At 43.2% G+C, this 25,829-nt stretch overlaps 1 protein-coding gene across 10 annotated transcripts in view; it reads right to left on the bottom strand.

Moving 5' to 3' along the window:
* Positions 1-481: 481 nt before the first annotated feature.
* The window catches only part of osbpl5 (oxysterol binding protein-like 5), a 64,086-nt gene continuing 38,738 nt past the window's right edge, over positions 482-25,829 (bottom strand). For all 10 annotated transcript variants that reach the window (XM_031282841.2, XM_036003095.1, XM_036003094.1 and 7 more), the window contains 19 exons: positions 25,054-25,134; positions 22,457-22,558; positions 21,874-22,077; positions 20,230-20,314; positions 19,873-20,035; positions 15,800-16,013; positions 12,469-12,653; positions 12,122-12,203; positions 9,939-10,037; positions 9,534-9,630; positions 9,232-9,330; positions 6,529-6,626; positions 6,294-6,383; positions 5,716-5,852; positions 5,237-5,416; positions 4,357-4,486; positions 3,226-3,340; positions 3,029-3,131; positions 482-2,307 (listed from right to left, as the gene is read on the bottom strand). In XM_031282841.2, coding sequence (XP_031138701.1) covers positions 2,172-2,307; positions 3,029-3,131; positions 3,226-3,340; positions 4,357-4,486; positions 5,237-5,416; positions 5,716-5,852; positions 6,294-6,383; positions 6,529-6,626; positions 9,232-9,330; positions 9,534-9,630; positions 9,939-10,037; positions 12,122-12,203; positions 12,469-12,653; positions 15,800-16,013; positions 19,873-20,035; positions 20,230-20,314; positions 21,874-22,077; positions 22,457-22,558; positions 25,054-25,134 — 2,400 coding nt within the window. In that variant the 3' untranslated portion in view covers positions 482-2,171. The remainder of the gene's footprint in view (positions 2,308-3,028; positions 3,132-3,225; positions 3,341-4,356; positions 4,487-5,236; positions 5,417-5,715; positions 5,853-6,293; positions 6,384-6,528; positions 6,627-9,231; positions 9,331-9,533; positions 9,631-9,938; positions 10,038-12,121; positions 12,204-12,468; positions 12,654-15,799; positions 16,014-19,872; positions 20,036-20,229; positions 20,315-21,873; positions 22,078-22,456; positions 22,559-25,053; positions 25,135-25,829) is intronic.

Here is a 25,829-nt window from a genome sequence, read left to right as displayed (position 1 = left end):
TGATATATTAATATATAAGCGGTACTTTAATATGGTCATTAGTCAAGTTGGAGCTAATTTTAACTACTTAATAATAATAATATACGTTTTGGTAGTTTAATCTGTCACAATGAATCACACTTCATAAACTGATGTTTTGTGGGTAAAATTATCAATTTGAAAAGTAACTATAATTCTCAAATAAAGGTAGTACAATATGTCTATATGAAATGCGGCGAAGTAAAAGCATAAATGGAAATACTCAACTAAGTACCTCAAGATTGCACTTGCTGCAGTCTAGTTATGGAAAGGGAAAACACTTCACATACTGTATGTGACCAGTGCTTTGGTTAACAGTCCCAGTTTACCCACATCAACATCTCCCTCTAGTGGAGAATATTTGACTACAGCGGAAACCATTTTCTACGTTAGTAAAGTGTTGTAAAGCCCGGTGGATAGATTTTTTTTAATACAAGACATTAATGACAACCACAGGCAGTGACAGGGTTAAAATGTTTTACTGTAGTGCTACAGTACGCAACAGGTATGAATGAAAACATTGGGCAACATCTTGTTCTCGGTAGTTTCTTTCCATACTATGACAAACATATCTGGCATGTAGAATCCCCACAACATGGCAGTAGAGTAGAAAACAAGAAAAGAATGAAAAGAACAAACAAATTAAGGTGTAAATAAAAGCATTCAAAGAGTCGACTTCCTTCTTGTGCTCTCCGATTTTCTCCCATTGGGTAGATCAGTATACTGGCAATGGAGACTGAAATTCAAGGGTTAAAAACCAGTAAAAACCAAGATCACAGATCTGGCTTTGTATAGCACAACCTTAATGGCTTACTTGCACACATGTGCTCCCTCACACTGACACACACACACAAACTCACATACATACATACATACATACATACATACATACATACACAAAAATGACAAACCCACACAACCCTGGGAGAGCGATTGTCGGCCCTGGTCTCCGTCCTCCAAGCTGGATTAGATTAGGAAAGTCAAGGTTAATCACCCAATAAATACATTCTGAACTCTCTTTTTGAAACACAGACCTCCAGACAAATATATACAACTTGATTAAAAGAAAAAAAAAAAAAAAAAAAAAAACCTCATTACTAAGTGTTTACATCTTAAAACAGTCACTTGAACGTGGTGTGGACCAAGATGGACACATGAACTCCTATTAGGTCGTAGTATTCAAATTTTGTATTTTCACTCGTTCCCTCTGTCTCTTCTTCCCACACGCTGCTTCTCTATGTAACTGATTGTACACACTAGTGTTGTGGTCTAGACCAAAAGCAGTGCTATGCTAGTATCCCTTCTGTTACAGCACTACAGGCACACAAATACAAAGACACTCTGTTTGGCTCTCTGCCCTGCCTCATTCCCATTATCCTCCCTCCCTATGTGTCACTACAAACACACACAGTGCTCCCTGTAAACAAGTACTCTGTCCTTTCGGATTATAAATACTGTTTTGGTAAAATCATCATCATTAAAAGACGAGACGGAGTGTATTTGAGCGTACATTGATACAAAACGGACAGAATTGCACTGTTGGAAGATATTCCTTCTTCATTTGTCCTGTTTTTCTTATTCTTTTTTTTTGGCTTCAGCGTTAAGGCCCAAATCTGGAGAGAAAGGGGAGTAGGAGAAGTCCAAGTGGAGATCTGCCTGCACCCTTAGGGCCTACTGTACTGTAGGTACGAACAACACACATAATGGCAGGCACACTGACAGATATACAGTATTGCAGGGCAATATAAAAAGATACTAAGGAATGGTGAAACATCCTCTTTGTCATTTCTTTTTTTTGTAAAATCATTCTTCATCATACATTTCATCTTTTTATTCAAAATCTTTTTAGCCATGCTTGTCTCTCATCTCTCCTTTCCTGTCCAAAGTGCATGGGTGCTGGCGCTGATTCAGTCTGGCTACACTAGGTGGTGCTGTTCCTCTCTGCAGATGACTGACAGGCGGTGGCTGTGGCTGTGTTTATTGCTTTAATGTCCAGTGCTCCTCCCCTCTCAGAAGAAACAAAGGGATGAAGTTGCCCTCCAAACACTGATCTGAGGTCTCTGCCCTAATCTGCTGATTTAAATCTTTTTTTTTTTTGGAGGGATCTGATGCCAGATCAGTGCCGGAGGGAAACTCCTCCCTGAGGAGCGGGCTCAGGTGAAGACGTAGTTGAGGAGGAGCTGGGAGAGGAGCAGGACGCAGAGGATGAGACAGTGACGGCCTGTTAGCGACACGCCGTCGTCCGTCGCCCTCTGACGAGTCAGCTGACGACTCAGAGCCGCCAGGTTCCTACGGGGAGAGAGAAGGGTCAGGTGAAATGTTTAACAATCAGCGGTAATTAAGTCTAAACAATGTAGAACTATCACATAAAAACAAAACTCTGTCAAAAACAACCCTCTCACAACAGAAAACAGATTGTCTGAAGTTCTGAAATGATATCTTATTATATGATTAGAGGTGTGACGAGATCTCGCAAGATTAAACGTGACGAGATTTCTCGTCAAGGTAAAAAGTGTCTCGCAATATCAGTACACAAGTGCAGAGCAGCAGCCTTGAAATTAGGATAGACGATCCCCACGTTCTCCAAAGTTGACTGAGTTTACTTTTGCAGAGCGATAGCAGAAGAAAAAAGCTGCCCAGCGTTAGAATGTTAGAGTACCTCCCTCTCCCTCCCTTTTTTTCTTTTCCCCAATAACCAAACAACATATTTAAAAGGTCCCATGGCATGACAATTTCACTTTATGAGTTTTTTTTAACATTAATATGAGTTCCCCCAGCCTGCCTATGGTCCCCCAGTGGCTAGAAATGGCGATAGATGTAATTCTGCACCAAGGCTGAATTTTGGGAAAGAGACTTCAGATACAGTACTAGGGGACCACTAAGGCCTATATAAAAGATCCAAAAAGCAGCATGTCATAGGACCTTTAAGGTCTAACCTCTTAAGACATCATGCTACCCCAATTCCCTCTACAAATGTGTGTGTGTGCATGTAAATGTGTGTTCTTTTCACCGCTGGATGTCCTGCTGTGTCTTCTGTATGGATGTGATGGAGGCCTCCATCAGGGCGATGTCCTTCACCTCTTTACTGCACCGTGCACACTGGTTTGAGAACCCTGGGCACATTACAGACAAGAATATAAGACTATTGTATCACAATTTAAGATTTTGTTAGTTTTGAGTGTGTGTGTGTGTGTGTGTGTGTCTCACCTTCATTGTCTGAGGACTCGTGTGTGGGTTCTGGTGTGGTGCTGCTGCTCTCAGTGTTCTGGCTGCAGCTGGACGGCTGGCTACTGGCCTTTCTTCGTTTCCCATTCATCTCAGCCTGGCAGGAGGCAGAAGAGTCCTAAGTGTAAGCTATTTAAACTTCACTGCAGACAAATTGACAATAAAATGCTAGCGGATGCAGCAAAGATTGGGTTTAGCTGTCTGGGCATCACTGCAGCGAATAACAAGTGAGAAAGAAAGGGGCTGGTCATGTTTGTCAGTGCTTCTGGATGCACCTAAGGGCGTTTTCACACCTGTAGTTAGTCTGCTTTGGACCAAATCAGTTGGCGAGTTTGTAAACTTGGAGCAATTTGCCCTCGGTTTGGGACCACCTGGAAAAATCCAAGCGTACAAAATGCGCCGTTACAAATCACGCAAGAACGTCCACTCCTCTTATTGGTCGGATGTATCTGGGGGCGGGAGCATGTAAGTAAATACAGGAAGAAGGTCCTGTGTTCTGGACTAGTGCATATTTCTTGCATCTCCATGATCACACCAGCTCATTTCATTAAAATGATCAGATATTTTTTCGCGAGAGACGTTACTACGTCTGCTCTGGTTACCGAGACCAATTTTAGCGGCAGCTGGTTTGACCACGGAGATGCGAGTGACGGACGGCAAGCTTGACCGCTGTCTATTTCTGCGATAGAAACACTGCAAGCTGCTACAGTTTGCTGCTCTGCTGCATCGCAGATCGCTAAACACACCTGACTACAGGAGACATTAGCTCAGACTTGCGGAGTACGTATAGTTGGAGCGGTTCGAGTGCGGATCACGTTCTCACCACAAACGAACCGCTCCACAGTTACACTGAAATAGTTTGGTCCGCTTTTGGTGCGCACGCGAATGCCGCGTTCTCATCTGCCCTGACGAACCGCGCCAGCGGGACAAACGAACTCTTGTGCGATTCAACCGAACTAAACGAGGCAGGTGTGAAAGCGCCCTAAATATCAAGTGCAGTTTGGCTTGACAAAAAGCAGTGCAGCTTTCCTTTTGATGAAATGTCAATGACACACCCTTTAATAGTAGATCAACATAGCTCTAGTTCGGAGGTGTGAGATTGGTCTGGCTAACCTTTTGTTGGCTGGCCCAGCTGTGGCTGTAGGAGAGTCCGTTGTGTTGCCTCTGGCTTTTCTCGTGCGTCTGAACCACTCCGTCCTTCTCAAACTGAACCAGGCAGCGCTCAGGGTCCCACGGCCGTGTGCTGCCAAACAGGACAATATAATAAGCTGTGGATGCAGTGGAATTTAAATTTGTTTTTTCCTGTTACTACGTTACAGTTCAATCCTCGTTATAATGACCTCAAATCTAAACTAATAAAGGGGGAACAGTGTGTGCCATCTCCTGTGTTTTATTTGCTTGGTATGAGTAGGGTTGGGTATAGTTTTTTCCGATACCAGTGCCAAAGCAATACTTTTAAAACAGAGCCTGAACTGATGAAAAAAAAAAAAACTTATTTCACCAGTAAATTGCTGTTAAACGACAAAAACAAGTGGGAAAAGGGTATTTTACAATAACTTTGAATGCACCACAAGGCTACCAGTTTCAGTCAACGCAACACACCGTCTGTGTTGTGTTTCCGACAACGGCAGCAGCACTGTTACGTCCCGGTGTTGGAATCCTCTACGGTGAAATACCGCACAGTCACACTTTACACCTTTTAACATTAGCTGTCAGCATTTTAACCTTGTTTAATCCAGCTGCTAGCTAACGGTAGACTAACGTTACCCTGCTGTCAAGGGTAGCGTTAACTAGCGCCACGTGCAGCGATGCTTCAGTTGCCTGTAACGTTCGTTTCGGAGCACCAGAGAGCAGCGCAGACGTTTAGTTGGCACCGAAATGAGGCACCGAAATCCGCGTTGCTTTTCGGTCCGGTAGATGCCGGTTGTTTAGGCACCGGTGCCATATTAGCAACGGGTTTTCGTTACCCAACCCTAGGTATTAGTGTTCATACTCCATGTGCCTGTAGGTCCACTCGCAGGTGACTGGGTCCTGATGGAAAAGTGGGGAGGTCCAGGGTTTGTCTCCTCTCTCCCTGGCCTCTCCCCGCTGAGCTTCCTCCAGCACAAACTTCTCCTGGGTGGCCCGCAGCTGGTCCCGGTCCATGATGGCACTGGTCACATGCTGCCACAGTCTGCCAAGAGCATATTAAAATGACATGAACATGGGGCATGCATATTGTACATATAAGTGTCATTGAAGTCAGCAGTAGTTTCGTCATTGTTTATTTTAATTTCGGTGTCTGTGCCAGAGCCCTGGTATTGTGCGTGTTGGTTCACTGACCTGACATACTGACACACCTAAATGGATACCATTATTAATATCATTAATTATGCCTGTGTTTTACCTGCAAAATGCATTCTGCCAGGAATGTTTGTAGTGTTGTTTGACAAACACATGATTTAACGTGAGAAATAAGCATGGGGTGTTTACCTTTCAGACTCAAACCCTCCCTGCTGGTCTCTTTGGACCACTTGTCTTTTGAGGCGGCTGCTGCGAATGTCTGAGGTCGGGTTCCACAACGTCTCCTGCTGGCCTGAGCGCTTCTCATGAATGAACACCTCGTTGTCCTGAATACAGCAAAGGCAACACAATGTTCAGTCCCACACCGCAGGAAAAACTGCAAAATATCTTTTGCCTGTGTTAACAATTTCCAGAACGTCAATTTTTAAACCTTTCGATGCTTTACTTTTTCATATCGTTCAGCCTGCTGTGAGAGCCATCTGTCTCCCTGCTGCTCCTAAATCATTTAATGACTAATGCTGACTCTAATCACTACAGAGAATCGCGGAATACTGAGTGGCAACGAGGAAGTGGCAGAGAGAGAGAGAGAGAGAGAGAGAGAGAGAGAGAGAGAGAGAGAGAGAGAGAGAGAGAGAGAGAGAGAGAGAGAGAGAGAGAGAGAGAGAGAGAGAGAGAGAGAGAGAGAGAGATTCTAAAAGATGAATTTAAGAGGGAGATTGAGATTGCAAGTGGGGACAGAGGGATAAAAACTGGATAAAAGCTCTCACCCAGTGTCCATCAACGGTGGCCAGTAGCTCCTCTCCCGCATAGATCTTCCCGCTGATCTGATTCACAGAGCAGGAGCCTCCAAGGAAAGGCTGCAGTCAAAGTGTAAACACCTTTACTAAAACTGCTGTTATCTCAGAATATACTGTTTCAATTGCTGACTAGTCAAGCAACTATTATAATGTAAGAAAAAGTAACTAGCCAAAGTATATGATGTAAACTTGTTCAAAGATATACCTTGAGTTTAAACTCCAGCTCTGTGAAACATTTTGTTTTCTCACACTCAATGGTAACCTTCCCACCCAGCTCTAGTGTCATAGTGCCGTACAGGATACCTACAGGAGGCACAGATACAGTATCACAGCATCAGATCAACAGCACATCAATGAACAGAATGTAGATGAGGAGAACAGCTAAATCCTGTTGGAAGTCTGCAGACAAATCACACCATTCCCTGTCTTGACGTACAGTTCGGAATATAATTTATGATCTAGGCACTTGCGGTGAGCACAGTCCTTGACTTGACTGTGAGACAAGATGAAGACGGCAATTTACAACATACCCATATACTGTACACTCGGAGAATAAACGGAAACCCGACCTGACTTAGATTCTACCCGTCATCCATCTCTAATTTTGGCCCTCTGCCATATGAGAGTTCATGTTCTGAGTGCTGTTTTATTTCCAGTAGCTCAGACACATTGGCTAGGACAGATAGCTGCAAAGGTTACAGCCCGCATGATTTGTCACAGAAGACAGATTTCATCGTAACCATGGAAGATGAGTTTGTGTGTTGACCTTATGCACTGTAGCTATGTTTGGCAACTCACGTGTTACAATGAGGAGCTTGGCAACAAACAGCCAAGGTCAGTTGGTTGAGACAGGAAGTACAAACTAAAATCATCCAGGAAAAAAAGCTAACTTGTTCTATAATGATACTTTGTGGTAACACTGTGTCTACACAGGAAGTGTAGCGTGAGTGACACATTAGCAGAGCAGCAGCTTCAGTGTGTCAACACAGGATGCGTTTAGGCACAGTATTGAGTGTAGGTCACCTGCGTTTTGGTTTAGTCCAACACTCAATCAGTGTAGTTATGCGTGTCTGTTACGTGCCGTGTTTTGTTGTGTGCGTTTTCCTTTTGTGTGCTGCTCTCTCCAGGTGTGCGCGTTGTGTCGCTCCCGCAGCTGAAGCTGGTCAGCGCCCATTAGGGGAGGTGCTAAATAGCTAAGCCGAGCCAGTGGCAAGGAGGGTGGGGCTTCAGTGCAGGCCAGTGTGAGCCAGAGCGCAGAAACCACAGCAAGTGTGTGCGGACCTGCGGAAGCCTGTGTGGAACCAGAACCAGAGCCGGTGGCCAGTGGTGTTGTTTGTGGCAGTTACAATCGTCTTCCGCTTGAAGATCGTTTTGTGTTTAGTTCTTTAGTTGGTACAATGAACCCTTTAAGTTAACTTTGAAGTAGGGCTGGGCGATATGGAGAAAATCAAATATCACAATATTTTTTGACCAAATACCTCGATATCGATACCGCAACGATATTGTAGTGTTGACTATTGGTGCTTTCACAAAATATTTACACAATGATATTTTTGATAAATAATCATCAGTAATGTGGGTATAATGTCTAAGTGGGTAAAGGCAAATAATAGAACAGTTACAACGTCTGGTAAGTTCAGAAAATGACATCACTTTACTGTAATGCTGCCTTTAAAACCAGGAAAAGACAACACTTATGCGATATTACGATATCCAAAATCTAAGACGATATCTAGTCTCATATCACGATATCGATATAATATCGATATATTGCCCAGCTCTACTTTGAAGCGTTTCCGCCTTTCCTTTGTTTTTCTCCCGGGTGTATTATTAAATTGTTTGCGTCCTACACCCCTAGACACAATAGGGACGTAACAGTGTCAAACAGAAGAAAATATACTTTAAGCGTTTAAGTATGCATCAGGTGGTGTGACTGTCACGCAGCCTGTGTAGACAGCTAGATTGATTAAAGATGGAGCGCATCTGTTCTATCAGACTCACGTGAGAAGCGGCTGAAACGCCTCCTGGGCAGACACATCGCCTGCTCTGTGCAAACAGAAAACTATTTCCCGAGTTCAATTTATGTTTGACTGCTGTGTAAAAACTTTTGATTGTTCCATGTGATATAAGAATGATGGGTGTATTCTGTAGACGGTATAGACTGATTGTCTGTGAAGTCCACCTATGAAACTGAACTGAGATATCAACATCCTAAACTGTCAACAATTTCAAAGGATTTATTTCAGTTGACGAGTAGTGCCAGAGGCCTTTTTAGATGCAAGGCACCTCATAATCCACAAAGAATCTTATGCACTCATTCACTCACAATATCCTATCTGCCTCTGAGAAACTGGATGATCTTCAGTTTTCTGAGCCACTCAACAATTTCCTATCCTTCCTGCAATATCTAGTGTAATATATAGTGTACTTAATGTCTGTGACAGACAGTGTGTCCTCGTTTACATGTACTTACTTACAATTGTATTTAAATAATCTACAGTAAAGGACCCCAGAAAGGCTAGCTGGTCTTCTAGGCGTCAGCTAATGGGGATCCTTATAATAAACAAAATAAACAAAACAGTACTTAAAATATTCCAACTATGTAATTAGCTGCCAGATGGATCCAATAGTATTCAAGGGGACAGTGAAGGTGACTGTTACGTTTTAAATGAACAAAATTGCATAGCAGGATTAATAGGGACATCAACACCAAAAAGGACCTTTTGTCCCTCTTTAGAGTATCTTAAAAATTTATGACAATAAAAACCTCTAAACAACTGTTTTCTGATGAAAATGATGATGCAGTATTAAGGACATTCTGGGAACCTACTGCCAATGTTAACATAGCAACAAGGACAGACTAATGAGTGATGATGATCATCATCAATATTGACTTGAGGTCTATTACCTTTGCAGTGAGCGTACGGCATGGTGATGACATACTCCTCATCCCTGCCCAGGAAGAGCAGCCTGGCTTTGCCATCCAGAATAGCCGACAGAGAGTTACCTACAACAGAGAAGCAACTTGATTAAAGACACAATCACCAATTTCCCTTGTAGATCCGCCTTAAAAAAGTAATTTGTTGCGCCTCGAAGCAGAAAAGATATCCCGTGACCACATTGTTGTGTCCTTGCAGGACTTTAAATGTGTGTGTAAATGTGTATTGGTCACATTGGACATAAGATTACATATTGTATTATGCTGTGTACCATAGAACTTGGATTTGGCCAGGATGCTTCCACTGATAGAAAAACCATCCTTCCTATTGCAGACATAAAAGGCAGAGATGGGCGGATGGTGTGACACCTGTCAGAGGAGAGAGAGAGAGAGAGAGAGAGAGAGAGAGAGAGAGAGAGAGAGAGAGAGAGAGAGAGAGAGAGAGAGAGAGAGAGAGAGAGAGAGAGAGAGAGAGAGAGAGAGAGAGAGAGAGATATATACATATACATATATATACATATGAGCAGCAGTGTAAGGAAAGCAGGTGTCAGATACCCTCTGGCACCTTGTTACACTTGTTGCATTTCACAAGTTTGCAGAATTGTGCAAAATACATCAGACAAAGGGATGAATCGTGTCCTGTGCATATACACGTTCTAGCTATAATCTGGTTTCACCTGTTCCGCTATGTAGAAAGTGCAGCTGTCGGTTTGAGGATGAAGCCAGCAGCAGCGAAACCTTTCCCCCAGGATTGGGTTGTAAGGCTTCTTCAGACCCTGGAAAATGCAAACACATACATACACATTCGTATTAATGTAAGCATCTTCTGAGACAAGGACACTTAGCCAATACCCGATGGTGAGGACCAATTACACTGCAGATAATTACTGGATTAAACTGGCCTCACCAATGACATTTCAACAGTGAAGTCACAGAAAATAAGCATCACCATGGAACACATCACCACTTGTCTGGACTCCAGGCAGAAAACCCTACAGTAGATTTCCTAATATTGATTACAGATTACAGAGCTTAACAAGTTTCTACCCATTTATCTCCAGGGAGCCTCCTAGAGGCAGTCAGCCCAAAAAGTGTTGAGCAAGCCTAGTTTGATCTACAGGCGTTAGCTGCTGTTGGGTGTTTTGCTGCCACCAAGGAAATAAATTCCTACCGAGTGGAAACAAGTGGGAAGTGTCTCCTGACGTTTTTACTGCAGAAATCGACCCAGGACAGTCATTTGTCGAGCGGCCAAGAAATACAGTGTCACAGAATGTCATGTTAGAAGGTGGTGAGCCCAAAAAGGGCAGTGTGAAAAATGCTAAAACAGAGAAAATCACCCAGTGCTCCAAAAGCTACCACTTCTAAGGGCCAGATAGGAGAGTGTGTGACTGAGAGCTGTTAGGGTTCATTCACACTAGATCAGTCTGCCTGGCGACTCGCCGAAGGGTTGTGCAACTTTTCGCTGCAGGCCGATGGTTTGTTTTTCGACACCACCCTGCGGGCATCACTGCTGCAGCCTAAATGCACTACACCCTTTCAGAGTGATCACCGGACTGCCTGAGGAGCGCTCTGCCCTGCAAAGGCAAAAGACCTTAACTCGCCCGAGTGTGAAACTGAGAAAAATGACTTTAAAGTTTCTGTTTTGTCCAGACAAAAGTATTATAGGTAGGACTCCCAAAATTTGACAACTACTTGCTATAATGAAGAAATGTTTGAATGCAAAAAATCTTGAGCTCAAAATTGACCTTTGACCCTTTTTTGGCAGTTACTGTACTCTACTTGCCTTTGTATCATGTGCCAAAAACAAGGAGTCGTGTAAAGGCAAAAGGCAGTAACTGACATATAATCAATATTAGCTTGCTGTTCACCATACTTACATCCATTATAAGAACACCTAACCAAGGTCTAGTCATCATGGTATTAGTTTTAAATTATATAGAAGACCTTTGGTTGTTCCTATTTAGTGCTATAATGATCAGGATAGTGCAGCAACACTAACACAGTTAAACAGTATGACAGATAAGTTACTTTGCAGTACAGTATGAATACATACAATACATATTTTCCTCAATAAATATAATTGAATTATAATTGAATACAAATGTATATTTATTGTTTAACAATAAATATATTATGTTTAACACTTTTGCAAGGCACTGTATCCATGTTATATTCTCATTAGGGGCTGAGCCCCCCTAAAGGTCTGATCCTAGAATCACCCCTGGTTAAGGGTTAAAGGCCACCAAACTGCTCAAGATGCACAGTCAACGAACTTGACTTGGATTACTACTTTTTAATTCTGAGATAACACAGACAGAGTTGACCGACCATTTAGGTTAGCCTACTTTGTACGGACGTTAGCGATAACTAGCTTAGTGCTATTATGGATTTGTGTAAGATCTGACATGAACACCTGCAAGAAGGAAATATGGTTCAAACACGTATGGATTGTTGTGGATACAGCAGATGACGTGCATTGCAATGGATTATATCTTCCATGGATTATATCGGATAGCATGGAAAGGTAGGATGCCTGTGTATTTAATAATTGGTTTTCGGCGTCTGATGTGAGGCTCCGCCAAGTGAGGAGGTGTGTCAGCATCAAACGTTAGCGCTACGTGACACAGTTTAAATTTAGCTCGCTTCGGGCTGTCACTGACAGATCTGAGCCATCGCCACTTTATTTCAAAGATGTGTCGTGTGTATGTTACGTGGTTTGGTGACTGGCAAACTTTGACAGTATGACAAAGCCAGAGTACAGTAACATCACGGCGGCACAGTTAACATCTCTCTTGATGCCTGGCTAAACAAAGTCAGAACACCTTAACTCAACTTCAGTCAATAGTGAAAGAAATCTTACCTTAGGCTTCTTGTAGAAGCCAGACAAGTACCATCTCAACACCTGCTTGATCCGACCGTATGCACTCTCCTCCAGTGCAGCTCTGAGGCAGGAAAGATGGCGAAGGAGACAGACACAACCATGAGAAGAAAAGCAGACAGATAATAGTTCCAGCCTTCATCTTTCCTTTGAAGGAAAATACTAAAATGTGCGCACTCTTATGGACACACACACACACACAACACACACACACACACACACACACACACACACACACACACACACACACACACACACACAGACACACACACACACACACACAGACACACACATACACAGTGTCACAATAGTGACTTTAAGTTACTGACTGTGAGAGCAGATCAGCGTGGTAGTAGTAGTCAGACAGCTTGTCCAGGAAAGAGCGAGGCTCCAGGATGAAGGTGGGCAGCACCACTTTGGACAGGTCCATGCCCGGCCGCAGCTGCTTCAGCAGGCTCCAGATCAGACCTTTGTTCTCCTCTGAGACAGTCTCCACCTGGGAAGCCTCCCCAGCCTGAAGTGACACATACAGACATGTTTTTACATTGTCTTGCTTCCTTTTTGGACATAAAACAAGGTAAAAACTACACTGAGGGAAATGTAACTCAAACAAAACCAGGCAAAGCTCCCAACATAAATACTGTAGTCTTGTATTGCCAGCCCTTACTCCACAGCGCTGTGGAGTAAGGGCTGGCTACACCAGGCGGCAACTTCCGTGCCTGAAAAGTGAAGCCAATGCTTGCAGCATGGCGTGACTCCACTGGCTCCAAAAAGAAGTCTGTTATGGGGGAAATTACCAAACTTCTGCCTTGATTTATTACCTCAATAAACATTTTCCTAATGAGTTTATGGTCTCAATCGTTAGTTTCAAGTCTTCTTTAATATAGTATACTGTTTATTTTGTAAATTATGATCCCATTTATTTTAAAATAGATGATAAAGCAGGGTATGCTATAGGGGCGTAGCTACACGCCGACCTGTCAATCATAACAGAGCCTTAGCAATGCGTATCCATGGCACTGTGTACATTTAAATAACCGTGAACTTGTTTTTGGGTGTTGTCCATGTTTTTATCTTAAACTTTGACTCTCTCACTGTGTGTTTTCACTTCATCAAAGTTAAATGGAGCAGTTAGGTCGCCAATTAATGCTTTGTTCAGTGTTCTGCTAACCAAGCTAGCTAGCACTAGTGTTAGCTGATAACTTAAAAGAAAGTCTGCTGATTTTTAACCAGCTCTGTGTACTGCCGTACATGCTGACGAACGGCACCAGTACCTGGAGGTCTGTGGTTACCTGCCAGTAAAACTCTGCTAAAACGCTGGATTACTCTCGTCAGAAGGGTTGAAAATCGGCCATTGAAACCATACACAACTCTGGCTTAAACGCGCCATTCTCCTCAGCTCCAACCTCTTGTCCAAATATGGTCACATCTGCCTCCAAAATACCGAGACGGCGACACCCAAAATGCAAACTCCTGGCTTCCAAACGGCAGTGCACAAACCAATTGGTGACGTCAGCGATGCTACGTCCATTCTTTTATATACAGTCCATGGGTTAAAATACAGATACATTCTGGGATAGGAGAAAAAATACTCTGGGTTGTTTGCATTTCTTTAAACCAATCACAATCGTCTTGGCCGGCGCTAAGTTTCGGACGCAGCGACGGGGGCTCTGCACAATGGTCTTGGGAAGGAACTTGTTTGGGAGGAACATTTGCACCCCATAAAAGAAAACGCCACATATAATATAAAGGGAAGTTAACTGCTTACACAATAAAGTAGCATGAGCTATTTAAATTAGCTGGATACATGGTTAAACGTAATTTGCTCTTACCAGTGTATCGCCGTGTGTACTTAGTCCACAGCAATCCCACCAATCGGTCCCAAATGTCCCAGTTAGATAGTAAATGCCGTAAACATATTCTTTGTAAAACTTTACAATCATTCCCCGAAAGAACCAAGCAGGCCTGCCTTGTTGCACGCATTTTCTTTAAAACTTCCTATTTTCAGTATGAGCTTGCTACCTTGAATTTACGAGTTTCCCGTAGCGTAGTCTCGCATTGCCAGACCTTCCTCTCCAGCGCTGCAGAGGAGGGTCTAGTCCACACAGCTAAGCTCCGCACGGAGCCACAGTGCCGCTGCAAAATAGCCTCGAGAAGGAACTTGTTTTGGTGGAACACGTGTACGTTCTAAAGTTGTTTTCGTCGTGCGAGAGAAAACTCAGATTGGACAGATAGTCTAGCTAGCTGTCTCAATTTACCCTGCAGAGATCTGAGAAGCAGCTAATAACCATAGTCCTCATAAATCGACGAGTTTAAAATTCCAACGCAAAGAAGGCGGAAGGAAATGGACATCGTCCAAAAAGAGGTGCATCTGGCAGAATTTCCGGCAGCACCGGAGCAATCCCGGAAGTTGAACGTCGTGGACATAGACTGCCCGTAGCGAAGGGATTTTGAGAACGGCAACACACAGAGAGCGGAAGGTGAGGGGGGCAAAACCTGACGCCACGCGCCGGATATCAGGCTTTATCCTGGAAATTAGGCCTGTAGCAACGCGTCGATGACGTCGACGCATCAACGTCAAGATTACGTCGGTCGTATTTTCGACGTGTCGCCACACACACATGTGGGACACCAAAACATTGCAGGATGGAGGACGAAACAGCAACCTCCTCACAGAATTCCCAACAAAGCCCTGCAAAAAGCCCCATGAAAAGAAAAAGTCCTAAAAAAACAGCTCGTCCTTAATCATCAAAGGTATGGGAATACTTCAAATATAGTCCCAAGTACTAACGTTGGCTAAATTAATTTCATGTTTGTGTAGTGTGTTGTGTAGCCTGCGCACTTAGGTGGTGCTAGCTAACTATCTTAGTTCTCCGTGCAGTTTGTTCGTGCTAGGTTAGTAGCTAACGTTAACGTTAGCTAGCTACTGGCGCCTAGACAGCTGTGTTTAGCTAACGTTAGTTATCATCTAATGTTGGCTTGAATGGTAGCTAGCTTACGGCTGCAGAACACAGCTATCTATAGTAGCTAACGTTAGCTAACGTGAACGTTTGCTACTAACCTAGCACGAACAAACTGCACAGAGAGCTAAGATGCGTTGGTTAGCCTAGCACCACCAAAGTGCACAGCTGCATTAGCATGTAAACCTACAGAATAGCAGTTAAGAGAGTCAGTTTGATTATGCATCAGGTTTTATGTTGGGACTGTTATGTTGTGTTAAACACTCTCAGGAATGTCTGTACTGTGCACTGCACAGTGTTTTTCTTTTTTGCACTACAACTTGATTTTTTTTGAACAAGAGAGTTATGTTGCTACTGTAAAAGAGTAAACAGGCTGGCCTTTCATTTTGTATAACAGTAAAATAATTATTTTATTTTGTGTAAAGCAGAAGATTTTTTGCTGTGCAAAATTGTTTAATGAAATATATTATTAAGATTTTTTTGGTATTTATTTGAGATACATTATGGTTTTTGTTAATCGAGCAACAGAAAAATAATCGTTATATTAATCGTCCAATTAGTCGTTACATTAGTCGACTAATCGATAAAATAATCGCCCGATTAATCGTTTAATAAATAATCGTTTACCCCCAGCTCTACTGGAAATGTACTTCCTTTGATCCAGACTATAAATACTGTAACCATAAACTGAGCAACTCACCTCAGCCATCTCCTCTGTGCTCTGCTCTACATAGGCTGTGGCCTGTAGCCCGGGGGACAGGTCGTCCGATTGGTCCATGTCACTCTCCTCTGTTAGCCTTCCACCATTCTCATTGGCCGTAGTGTCCCAGTCATCATGAGCCTCGCGCTCCGATTTGTCTGAAAAGCCGTCATGGTCCATGTGGTGATTGCCTAGCAGCACAGTGTCATTTAACCTAACAGTAAGAGAGGAGAAGTGAACACCAAGGTTAGAATTGTATTAAGCAACCGTGATATTCCACCATGTTATTGCTACTGCATGTCCAGCTTAGACAAACCTCTTCCTGAAACCTTATAATAACTTACAGATAAAGAATAATCACAGGATTTAATGAGGTAGTAACACTGTACAAAATGGGTGTGCTGATCTTTGACAGGTTGTATCTCAATAGATTTGAACTGGTATCATAGGTAGCTCTCGAAATAAAGGTCAGCAAGTCATTACCAGGGATGATGTAAGCTGACCGTGATTAGACATTAAAGATGAGTAACGTCACATGGCATTACAAACATCTTACTTGATTTTACTTCAGTGCTTCACGCTTTGAAGATTGCCTCTCCAGTCAGGCAAAGAATAAACAGCTCAAAATGGCGCAGACTTCTGAGAGAAACAGAAATGAACCTTCACGGCTCTAAAAAGCCTTTAAATGTGTATTAAATCTGTGATCAAATGGCATCCTCCTCCTCTGGCTATGAGACTATCCACTATGAAAACCTGGCAGACCAGGAGGGCCTTATGGATTAAGGAAATCTGAGCCGCCTGGTTGCCAGGACAACCAGACCACATCACCTCATTCCCCGGTCTGAATGCGATCAGGGCGCGCGCGCACACACACACACACACACACACACACACACACACACACACACACACACAGGACCCGTCATTGACATAATGCATTCCCTAGCCCCTTACCCTAACCATCACAACTAAATGCCTAACCTTAACCCTTACCTTCACCCCAAACATAACCTAATTCTAACCCTAATCCTAAAACCAAGTCTTAACCCTCAAACAGCCCTTTAACCTTGTGGGGTCCAGCATTTTGGGCCCCACAAGGCTATGCAGATCCCACAAGTATACTGTATTCCCCGGTTTTTGGACCCCACGAATATAGTAAAACAAGCACACACACACACACACACACACACACACACACACAGCAAGAACTAAGAGAACAAAGTTGAAAAAAAGTAGGAAACACAGTGAAGAAAGTCATGCATCAACTTGTAAATAGCCAAAGAAAGGAGAAGTGAGAATGAAAGAGGGAAGGAGGGAGGGCGAAGTGAAATCGATAGCTAATAGGGAACATCATGGTACCAATCTTACAGCCATTTTATAAGTCAGACAGTGGACATCTGTGCGTCACATTCAATGGGATACACAAGCAGACAGACACATAATCATATGCATGGGATTCTAACAAATACAGTCAAATGTTAGAGCAGCGGAAGATAATTGTAGTGTGTCATGAGCTTTGAAAACCACATTCAGTGATGGGATTCTGCTCAAAGAACAATAAAAGGGAGTTCAATTTTCAAAATGCCCTTAGGGCTCGACAGGCGAGAGCAGTCACATTCCTGCTCACTCTGTGTAACACTAACCAACCAGTTGTGTTATTTATTAACCCAAACACACCCTGGAACAGAGGCGGCTTTCCTTACCTCAAAGACATACAGCACGCAGACAAACTCTTCCTCAGGAATCAAAACACCACCAATGATGTGACCAGTAAATCCAAACACAGTCTGTCCTTTTCTCCTCTCCTCTGCTGTGCGTGCATTAGTGTTTTTAATCTAATGACTAAAAGGTGCAGTTTTGTTTCCTCGACTCCGGCACACCTGCTTCCTGATTGTGTGTGTGTGTGTGTGTGTGTGTGTGTAGATTTGTGTCCGTGTGCCAGTGCATGCGTGTGTGTTTGTGTGCGGACTTGCAACCGCTGCGGTGTTGCCGTCTCCTTCTGGGCGGTGTATGGTTCTCATTCTACATCATCTTCCTGCTCCTCTGTCAGTCATGTGATTGGTACGGGCTGCTGTGATTGGCTGGGAGAGGAGCAGGAGAGGAGGGAGAGCTGGGATGGATGGCCAGAACAGTACAGCCATGAAGGAGGGGAGGAGGAGGGGAGGAAGGGGGAGGGGCAGGAAAAGGGATGTCTAATGTATAATGTAAACCGCACACTAACAGTGACGCACACTTTCAAGAGGAAATGGGGAAAACAACTATAATAGATTAAGTACCAACATGTATGAAGAATGTAAGAAAGACAGACACATTTGCATTTAAAGACTTGGTGTGGCTGATAGTTATGGAGCTTTTTTGTTACACAACAGTACTTTTGTCAACAGTTAACAGATTGCCAAAGTGGAGCATGCACACACACAAACATCCACATTATTTGCTTCCCTTGTAATTCTCCTCATCACATTCATTTGGTTCCACGTTCATTACAGGAAAAACTACTTGTTCTACTTGCATTCACATTTCCTGTCAGCATTATCACTATTTAGGCAACAATTTCAGCACTCTATATTCAATTTAAAACTTTTTTATTTAAATATACTTATAGAAAAAAATAAATGTCAGCATAATATCAAACTGACAAGTTTTTAAGGCTTTAAAAACCTCAGCAGTTTGGAATACATTTCCACGCTCTTTAAAGACTCTTCTATCCTGCTAAGATAATTCATATTCTATCCAGTGCCCAGTAAAGCAGATTTTAACCAGTTTCACAAGGTGCCACTTTATACACCCAACAAAGCAAAGGTGACTACCAGAAGTTTACTGGTTCCAATGTTCAAATGCATAAAAGATGATTAATACATGAGAGGCACAAACTAGGGCAACATCACACTATGATTACACTGTTCCAGCACAATAGAATAGACTCACACTGCTCCTATGTAATCATATGTCACCACAGCTCATCAATTAACAATGACACAGCACAAAAAAAACACAGCTAATATCTCTCTCTCTCTTTCGCTCTCTCTATGCATCACACACACAAACGCATGAACACACATACAGTATATATACACATAACATTAATGACCCATGTGGCACAGCTTTGCCAATAAAGCAAAAAAACAAAAAAAACAATGACAGGCTAATTTTGGCAGAAGCATATTAAATTTAGATTCCATTTGCATAATGGATTTTCTAGGGTAAGTTAGCTACAATAAGCAGAGTGGCTACAGTAGCTACCTCCCACAAGACGACAAGATCACATGGTTTTCAACAGAAGCCTAAATGTGAAGGTTTAACAATGGTCCAAAGCTGGTTGCCTGGGGAAACTGGGCAAACATAGTCAAGGCATGAACATGATTATTAATAGCAGGATCACCTATTTTTCCTTCATGCTGTCCCTGTCTTTGTGGTTGATGTCACAGCATCACACTCTTTACTGCTCATATACACAAGTATATATGACCGCCTTGATTATGTATACCTGCATCTAACTAGTGGTTGGTATGGTTGGTATGAGTAATGTCTACATAGATTAGTTTTTTTTTTATGCAACCTACCTATAAATTCCAAGTATGAGCGGGTATCTAAAGTAATCACTGTGTGACTGTTAATTAAACTAACACAACAGCAAACAGGGAGTAGTTTCCGGAGACCAGCTGTAAAAAGAATATGTTTATGTATGTACACACAAGTTAAATTTTCTGGCACCGCATGATCTCAAATCACCCTTGTGCATGATAAAACGCTTAACAAAGAAATCAACATTTTACTAGGCTGGTGCACCCCGTTGTTCTTCAGCTGTTATTCTAAATTGATAACCACAGCCGCAGAGAATATATTTTAGACCTCCCATCTGGGATTTTCTGACTACATAAATAAGACAGCATAAATGTGTTTGGCAGAAAACCAACAGTCCTGTGCGTGAATTGGCGAGCGCAACAACTTGGAGTATGATTACAGGAAACATAAATCATCCAATAACAACAACAACTAATAAATGTAAGATGGAGAACTATGATACGTGAGATGCTTTCAAGTGTCTGCAGCTGTGTGAGTGTTGTACTTACTGTAGCAGCTCTGCATCAGTGAGTGCAGTAGACTGCAGCAGGTGGAGGATATGGGAGGACTCTGAAGACGTGCTGATGTCTCCTTCTTTCCCGCCTTTGGGTGTCAGCTTGGAGAGACTGGAGCAGCTGAGAGCCAGCTCCAAGGCATCCATCCAGCACCGCCCTGGAGAAACAGACACATTTTAGAGACGTCTTCAATACATTCTGCTCGTAAAAACAATTCATTAGAAACGCTGGAATTACTTGGACTGCTGTACCCTGTCTGCACATCAATTTGACCGTCGGGTAATAACAAAGAAACCTGACCTAACCTAAGAATGTACAATTCCAAACAAAACAACCACACACAAGCCTAACCGTCAGACTCAGACGCTGCTCTGAAGATCAGGTAGTTGCTGGGCAGAGGCTGCGTGATGGAGCCAACGTTCTCTCCTTTGGGACCCTGAGCATATGGATGAAACGGTGAGTCACGCTTCATGCCATTTTAGTCACGTTACACCATCATATTCACATGGCTCTCTCAAGGGCTACAAGCACAATGGGGCACTGAACAGGATAATTAGCACTTAAACATCTAAACTATTGGGTGAATACAAATAAAAGGTCAACTAAAAGCACAGACAAAACTGAGTGTGCATATGCACTACAAAATGAACATAAATGAAACCTAATTACATATCAAATAGGGCTTTGACTTTTGCCCAAAAATCATATTTGAAGTTCGTTTGTTTATGAATATTAATATTCGAATATATTCGAATATTTATTAATAATATTTTGACCATTAAATGCCTTTAGTAAGGCTTATATTGGTATCAAACTTCGTATATGTTCTGTCCACCAGAGGGCAGTGTATCAGTCAGTAGGCGTGCAATGATGTTGTTAGAAGAAAAACACACTGCCACCACTGTTTTTTTTTTTAAATTAAAAGTCAGACCCTGGATTAAACACAAACAATATGCTTTCAACAGGAAGGTCGGATATTTCACCATAGCCTACGTAAGTGGTCTGATGTTCATACTTTTGCGCTGGTGTGTGCGTCGAGCCGCATGTGTATGGGTGTGTGTGTGTGTGTGTGTGTGTGTGTGTGTGTGTGTGTGTGTGTGTGTCTGGGGAGTGTGTGTTGTGAGAGAGTGACGGTGATTACCGGTAGCTTCAGAGCGAGTAGCGACTCTATAGTCTTAGTGAGAGAAACAAAGTGTCTCCTCTGTTCTTTCTGACCACGGTGGGAAATCTGTAGCAGGAAAAGTTAACCCTCTCCTTGATTTTACGTTGTTTATGGAGAAAGAGAACCAGGAAATGAGTCGGGGGAAATGCGCTACCAAGCCACGGCCGAGCGACGTGCGTCGCCGCGACGTGTAGTTACATTTTGAAATGCGTGAAAAAGCCTCGGAATCTGAATTGAAAACAAGGTTTACAAGCAAACACATTTACAAAAAAATAATGCCCATAACAGGTTCGAAATTCGAATATTAAGGGCTGCCTAATATTCGTTCGAATATCAATTCTTTTTTTAATATTCAAATTATATTCGAATATCGAAGTTCGGCGTCAAAGCCCTAATATCAAATTGCTTTTGTTTTAACCTTGCAGTTTTTTCATTTTGCTAAACCAAATTTGAATAAAAACACACCACAATAAAGCTCTCCTAAAAAACATTACAGCTTCAATGCTAGTTAGACAAACTCATGAATGGCAATTCATTTCTAACTAGTAACTGTACATCAATTTGAATGTGCATTACTACTAGCCACAGTGTCTTTTTATACTACCATTAGGAGGCACCAAAGTCTGTTTGTATAGACAAACCTCTTTTTGCATGTTGCAAAAAAAAACAAATTCAGACTTAATTGATACTACTACTGTTGAAAAGTGTAGAATTATCCGAGTGTTGATGGAATAGTTTTATTTAGATCTTAGTCATGGCTGACGATGATCGCTGACGTCTTCTTGATCATCTGTTATTTATAAAATGCCAGTGAGCCTACAAACTTGTCTGACCTTGACAGCCCAGATGGATTTGTCCAGTGGGTGGTAGAGCTTGAAGCAGAAGCCGTCCTTTTTGGAGGGTCTCTCAATCAGCTTGCATGCGCTGAGCAGGATGGTTCCCACCCAGTGGTCCACTTTGGGGGTCTTATAGATCAAAAGGACTCCAGGCTTCAGGGCACACCACAGCTTGGTCCAGCTCTTCAAAGAGCCACGGATCTAAAGACGGACAAGGAATGAAATAGGAGGGAATTTTAGTATTAGAGCATAATGGGAACACAAAAAGGGTGTATATTCTGTATGGTTGTTGTGATGTTATTGCACATGACAAGAAGGTACAGGATTGAGATGCAAGGTGCAAAACAGGCTTTGTGTTTTGTGAACTGAGCATAAACATGAATTCATTATGAGCTGTAGGTGAGTTCCATTGTTACACAATTATTTGTGAATGTGCAAATTACAACTAGGAGGATAATTAGCAAAAGGCATTAATGACAGACGATACAAAGTCTAAATAGTGTGACTGTGCAGAGTGCAGAGATATTAATATTCTGGGAGTCAAGGTAACCACTCTGTCTAACAGACAACATCCCCACACCTTTAGCCAGTTGGACATAATGACAACACTGGGATCCTTTAGTGCGCTAAACAGTTCTTTAGCTGCCCGTTTCTTCTCTTGCCTGTAATTCTGCTTCTGGACCTGTGAAGCAGAAAAAAAACAACACATGAATGAGTCATCAGTCTTGCTGGTCACAGGACTGATTCAAGAGTACCAACACTAGGTGGAAGAAGAGTCAACCAAATGGTAGCAATCACACTGTTGTCTTTGGGTACCGTTAACATTACTCACTGCTAATCAGTCCTTCCAGAAAAATGCTGAGAGTTTTTTTGTGATTGTTGCGGGCAAAAATGTTTGATTATGCGGCACGTTTTCTTAAAAAATGCGATAGAATATGCGGGATATTTATGCAATTTTATGCAATGAAATTGCGAGAACTTGCAAAAACTGTGGTTTCATCATGGCTTCATTGCGGGGTTTGCAGCTTTTCGATGACGTTCACGTCGCGTAATTACGCCACTTCATAACGTTCCCATGGCAACAGGGGAAAATGGCTGCTCTTGTGTGAAGTAAACGCAACATTTTTCAAACTTTCTGCTAAGATATATGTGACTTTTTTGCAACGAAAATGCGGGGATTATGAAATCATGCAAGCCCTGCATATTTTGCTCGGAAATCGTCAAATTACGCGGCGAAAAATTATTATAATTATTATTATTATAATTTGAAATAACTAGTGCCGACTAATACGCCCTCTATGGTAGAGGCAGAGCTGGAGGATGATGGGGGATTGTCGTCAATTTCCCTGGTGGAAGTTGCTGAGGTAGTTAAACAACTCCACAGTGGCAAAGCCCCAGGGATTGATGAGATCCGTCCAGAAATGCTTAAAGCTCTGGGTGTGGAGGGGTTGTCTTGGTTGACACGCCCCTTCAACATTGCATGGAAGTCGGGGACGGTGCCTAAGGAGTGGCAGACCGGGGTGGTGGTTCCCCTTTTCAAAAAGGGGGACCAGAGGGTGTGTGCCAATTACAGGGGTATCACACTTCTCAGCCTCCCTGGTAAAGTCTACTCCAAGGTGCTGGAAAGGAGGGTTCGGTCGATAGTCGAACCTCAGGTTGAAGAGGAACAATGCGGATTCCGTCTTGGTCGTGGAACAACGGACCAGATCTTTACTCTTGCAAGGATCCTGGAGGGAGCCTGGGAGTATGCCCAACCGGTCTACATGTGCTTTGTGGATCTGAAGAAGGCGTATGACCGGGTCCCCCGGGAGATACTGTGGGAGGTGCTGCAGGAGTATGGGGTGAGGGGGTCCCTTCTCAGGGCCATCCAATCTCTGTACGACCAAAGCGAGAGCTGTGTCCGGGTTCTCGGCAGTAAGTCGGACTCGTTTCAGGTGAGAGTTGGCCTCCGCCAGGGCTGCGCTTTGTCACCAATCCTGTTTGTAGTATTTATGGACAGGATATCGAGGCGTAGACGGGGTGGAGAGGGGTTGCAGTTTGGTGAGCTGGGGATCTCATCGCTGCTTTTTGCGGATGATGTGGTCCTGATGGCATCATCGGCCTATGACCTCCAACACTCACTGGATCGGTTCGCAGCCGAGTGTGAAGCGGCTGGGATGAGGATCAGCACCTCTAAATCGGAGGCCATGGTTCTCAGCAGGAAACCGATGGAGTGCCTTCTCCAGGTAGGGAATGAGTCCTTACCCCAAGTGAAGGAGTTCAAGTACCTTGGGGTCTTGTTCGCGAGTGAGGGGACAATGGAGCGGGAGATTGGTCGGAGAATCGGCGCAGCGGGTGCGGTATTGCATTCAATTTATCGCACCGTTGTGACAAAAAGAGAGCTGAGCCAGAAGGCAAAGCTCTCAATCTACCGGTCCGTTTTCGTTCCTACCCTCACCTATGGTCATGAAGGCTGGGTCATGACCGAAAGAATGAGATCCAGGGTACAAGCGGCCGAAATGGGTTTCCTCAGGAGAGTGGCTGGCGCCTCCCTTAGAGATAGGGTGAGAAACTCAGTCATCCGTGAGGAGCTCGGAGTAGAGCCGCTGCTCCTTCGCGTCGAAAGGAGCCAGTTGAGGTGGTTCGGGCATCTGGTAAGGATGCCCCCTGGGCGCCTCCCTAGGGAGGTGTTCCAGGCACGTCCAGCTGGGAGGAGGCCTCGGGGAAGACCCAGGACTAGGTGGAGGGATTATATCTCCAACCTGGCCTGGGAACGCCTCGGGATCCCCCAGTCAGAGCTGGTTAATGTGGCTCGGGAAAGGGAAGTTTGGGGTCCCCTGCTGGAGCTGCTACCTCCGCGACCCGATACCGGATAAGCGGACGAAGATGGATGGATGGATAATTTGAAAAAATGCGCTCCCCGCATAAATATGCGGACTTTGGCTGATTATGCATTGAATTATGCGATCGCATAATCGCATTTTTCTGGAGGGACTGGCTAATCATTTGAAAACATACAAAAAGGGTACGTATTTAAAATACAAAAAAAAAAAAGGTTCGCAAACATTTATCTCACCAAGCTAAGACTGATAATGATACTGAAGCGCTAAATCATATGCACTTCATATAATATTTCCACATTGCATAATAATGCTCAAAATTGTGCACATCTGTCTCAAGCAAGGAAGTGACACGTACCTTGAGAGACTCCTTCCGGGCCAGCTTCTCTGTGGGGGAGGGGCAGTCCTTCTCAACACCATTAAACATCCTGGACTCAGACTGGAGGGAGGAGGGAGGGAGGAGACGAGAGAGTCAGTGAGGATTAAGACGAGGGGAAATAGAGATTTAAACTAAAGAAAACCATTGTTAACTAGTGCAACTTCTGTATATATTTTTAGTTATCAAATCTAGATTAATAACCTATGATTAAAAATCACAATAGCATTTTAAACAAACTTTTGGGATCACAGCCCTATTGGACGAACAACAGACAGCTAGCTCTTGTGATGTACTGCCACAAGAGTCGACTGACTTAACTCGCTTGAAAACCGCATCGTTTTAATTGTTTCCTTTGCCAAGTAGCTCATCTGATCAGCCACAAGTTTGTATGAAGCAGGCAGGTGGCCCTTTCAGTCAGGCAGTTCTGGTATTGTGACCACAAACCCACTAACTTCCTTATTTTAAACATCAAAGGGCACTGACGGTCTCCACTGATCATAAGTAGAGATTAGAATCTCAGTGGTAAATTGTACTGTGATTTCACTAGGATATGTTAGGATATGTAATTACATAACCACTTGTCCTGTGCGGAGTAAACCAATATGACTCACAATATTTTTTGGTGAGCCCACACATGCGCTTAGTCTTATCTATTTGTGTTAAAAGAAGCCATTCTTAAAAGTGTAGTACACTGTTACAACCCTGTGTAGATGACAACATGCAAGGGTAAGGCTGCACTCAGTCTCCTGTTGTCC

The sequence above is a fragment of the Sander lucioperca genome, chromosome 7 (assembly GCF_008315115.2).
Source record: "Sander lucioperca isolate FBNREF2018 chromosome 7, SLUC_FBN_1.2, whole genome shotgun sequence".
In the NCBI taxonomy this organism is placed as follows: Eukaryota; Metazoa; Chordata; class Actinopteri; order Perciformes; family Percidae; genus Sander; species Sander lucioperca.
Note: the sequence above shows the minus strand (reverse complement) of the source record. Positions and strands in the feature narration are given on the sequence as shown.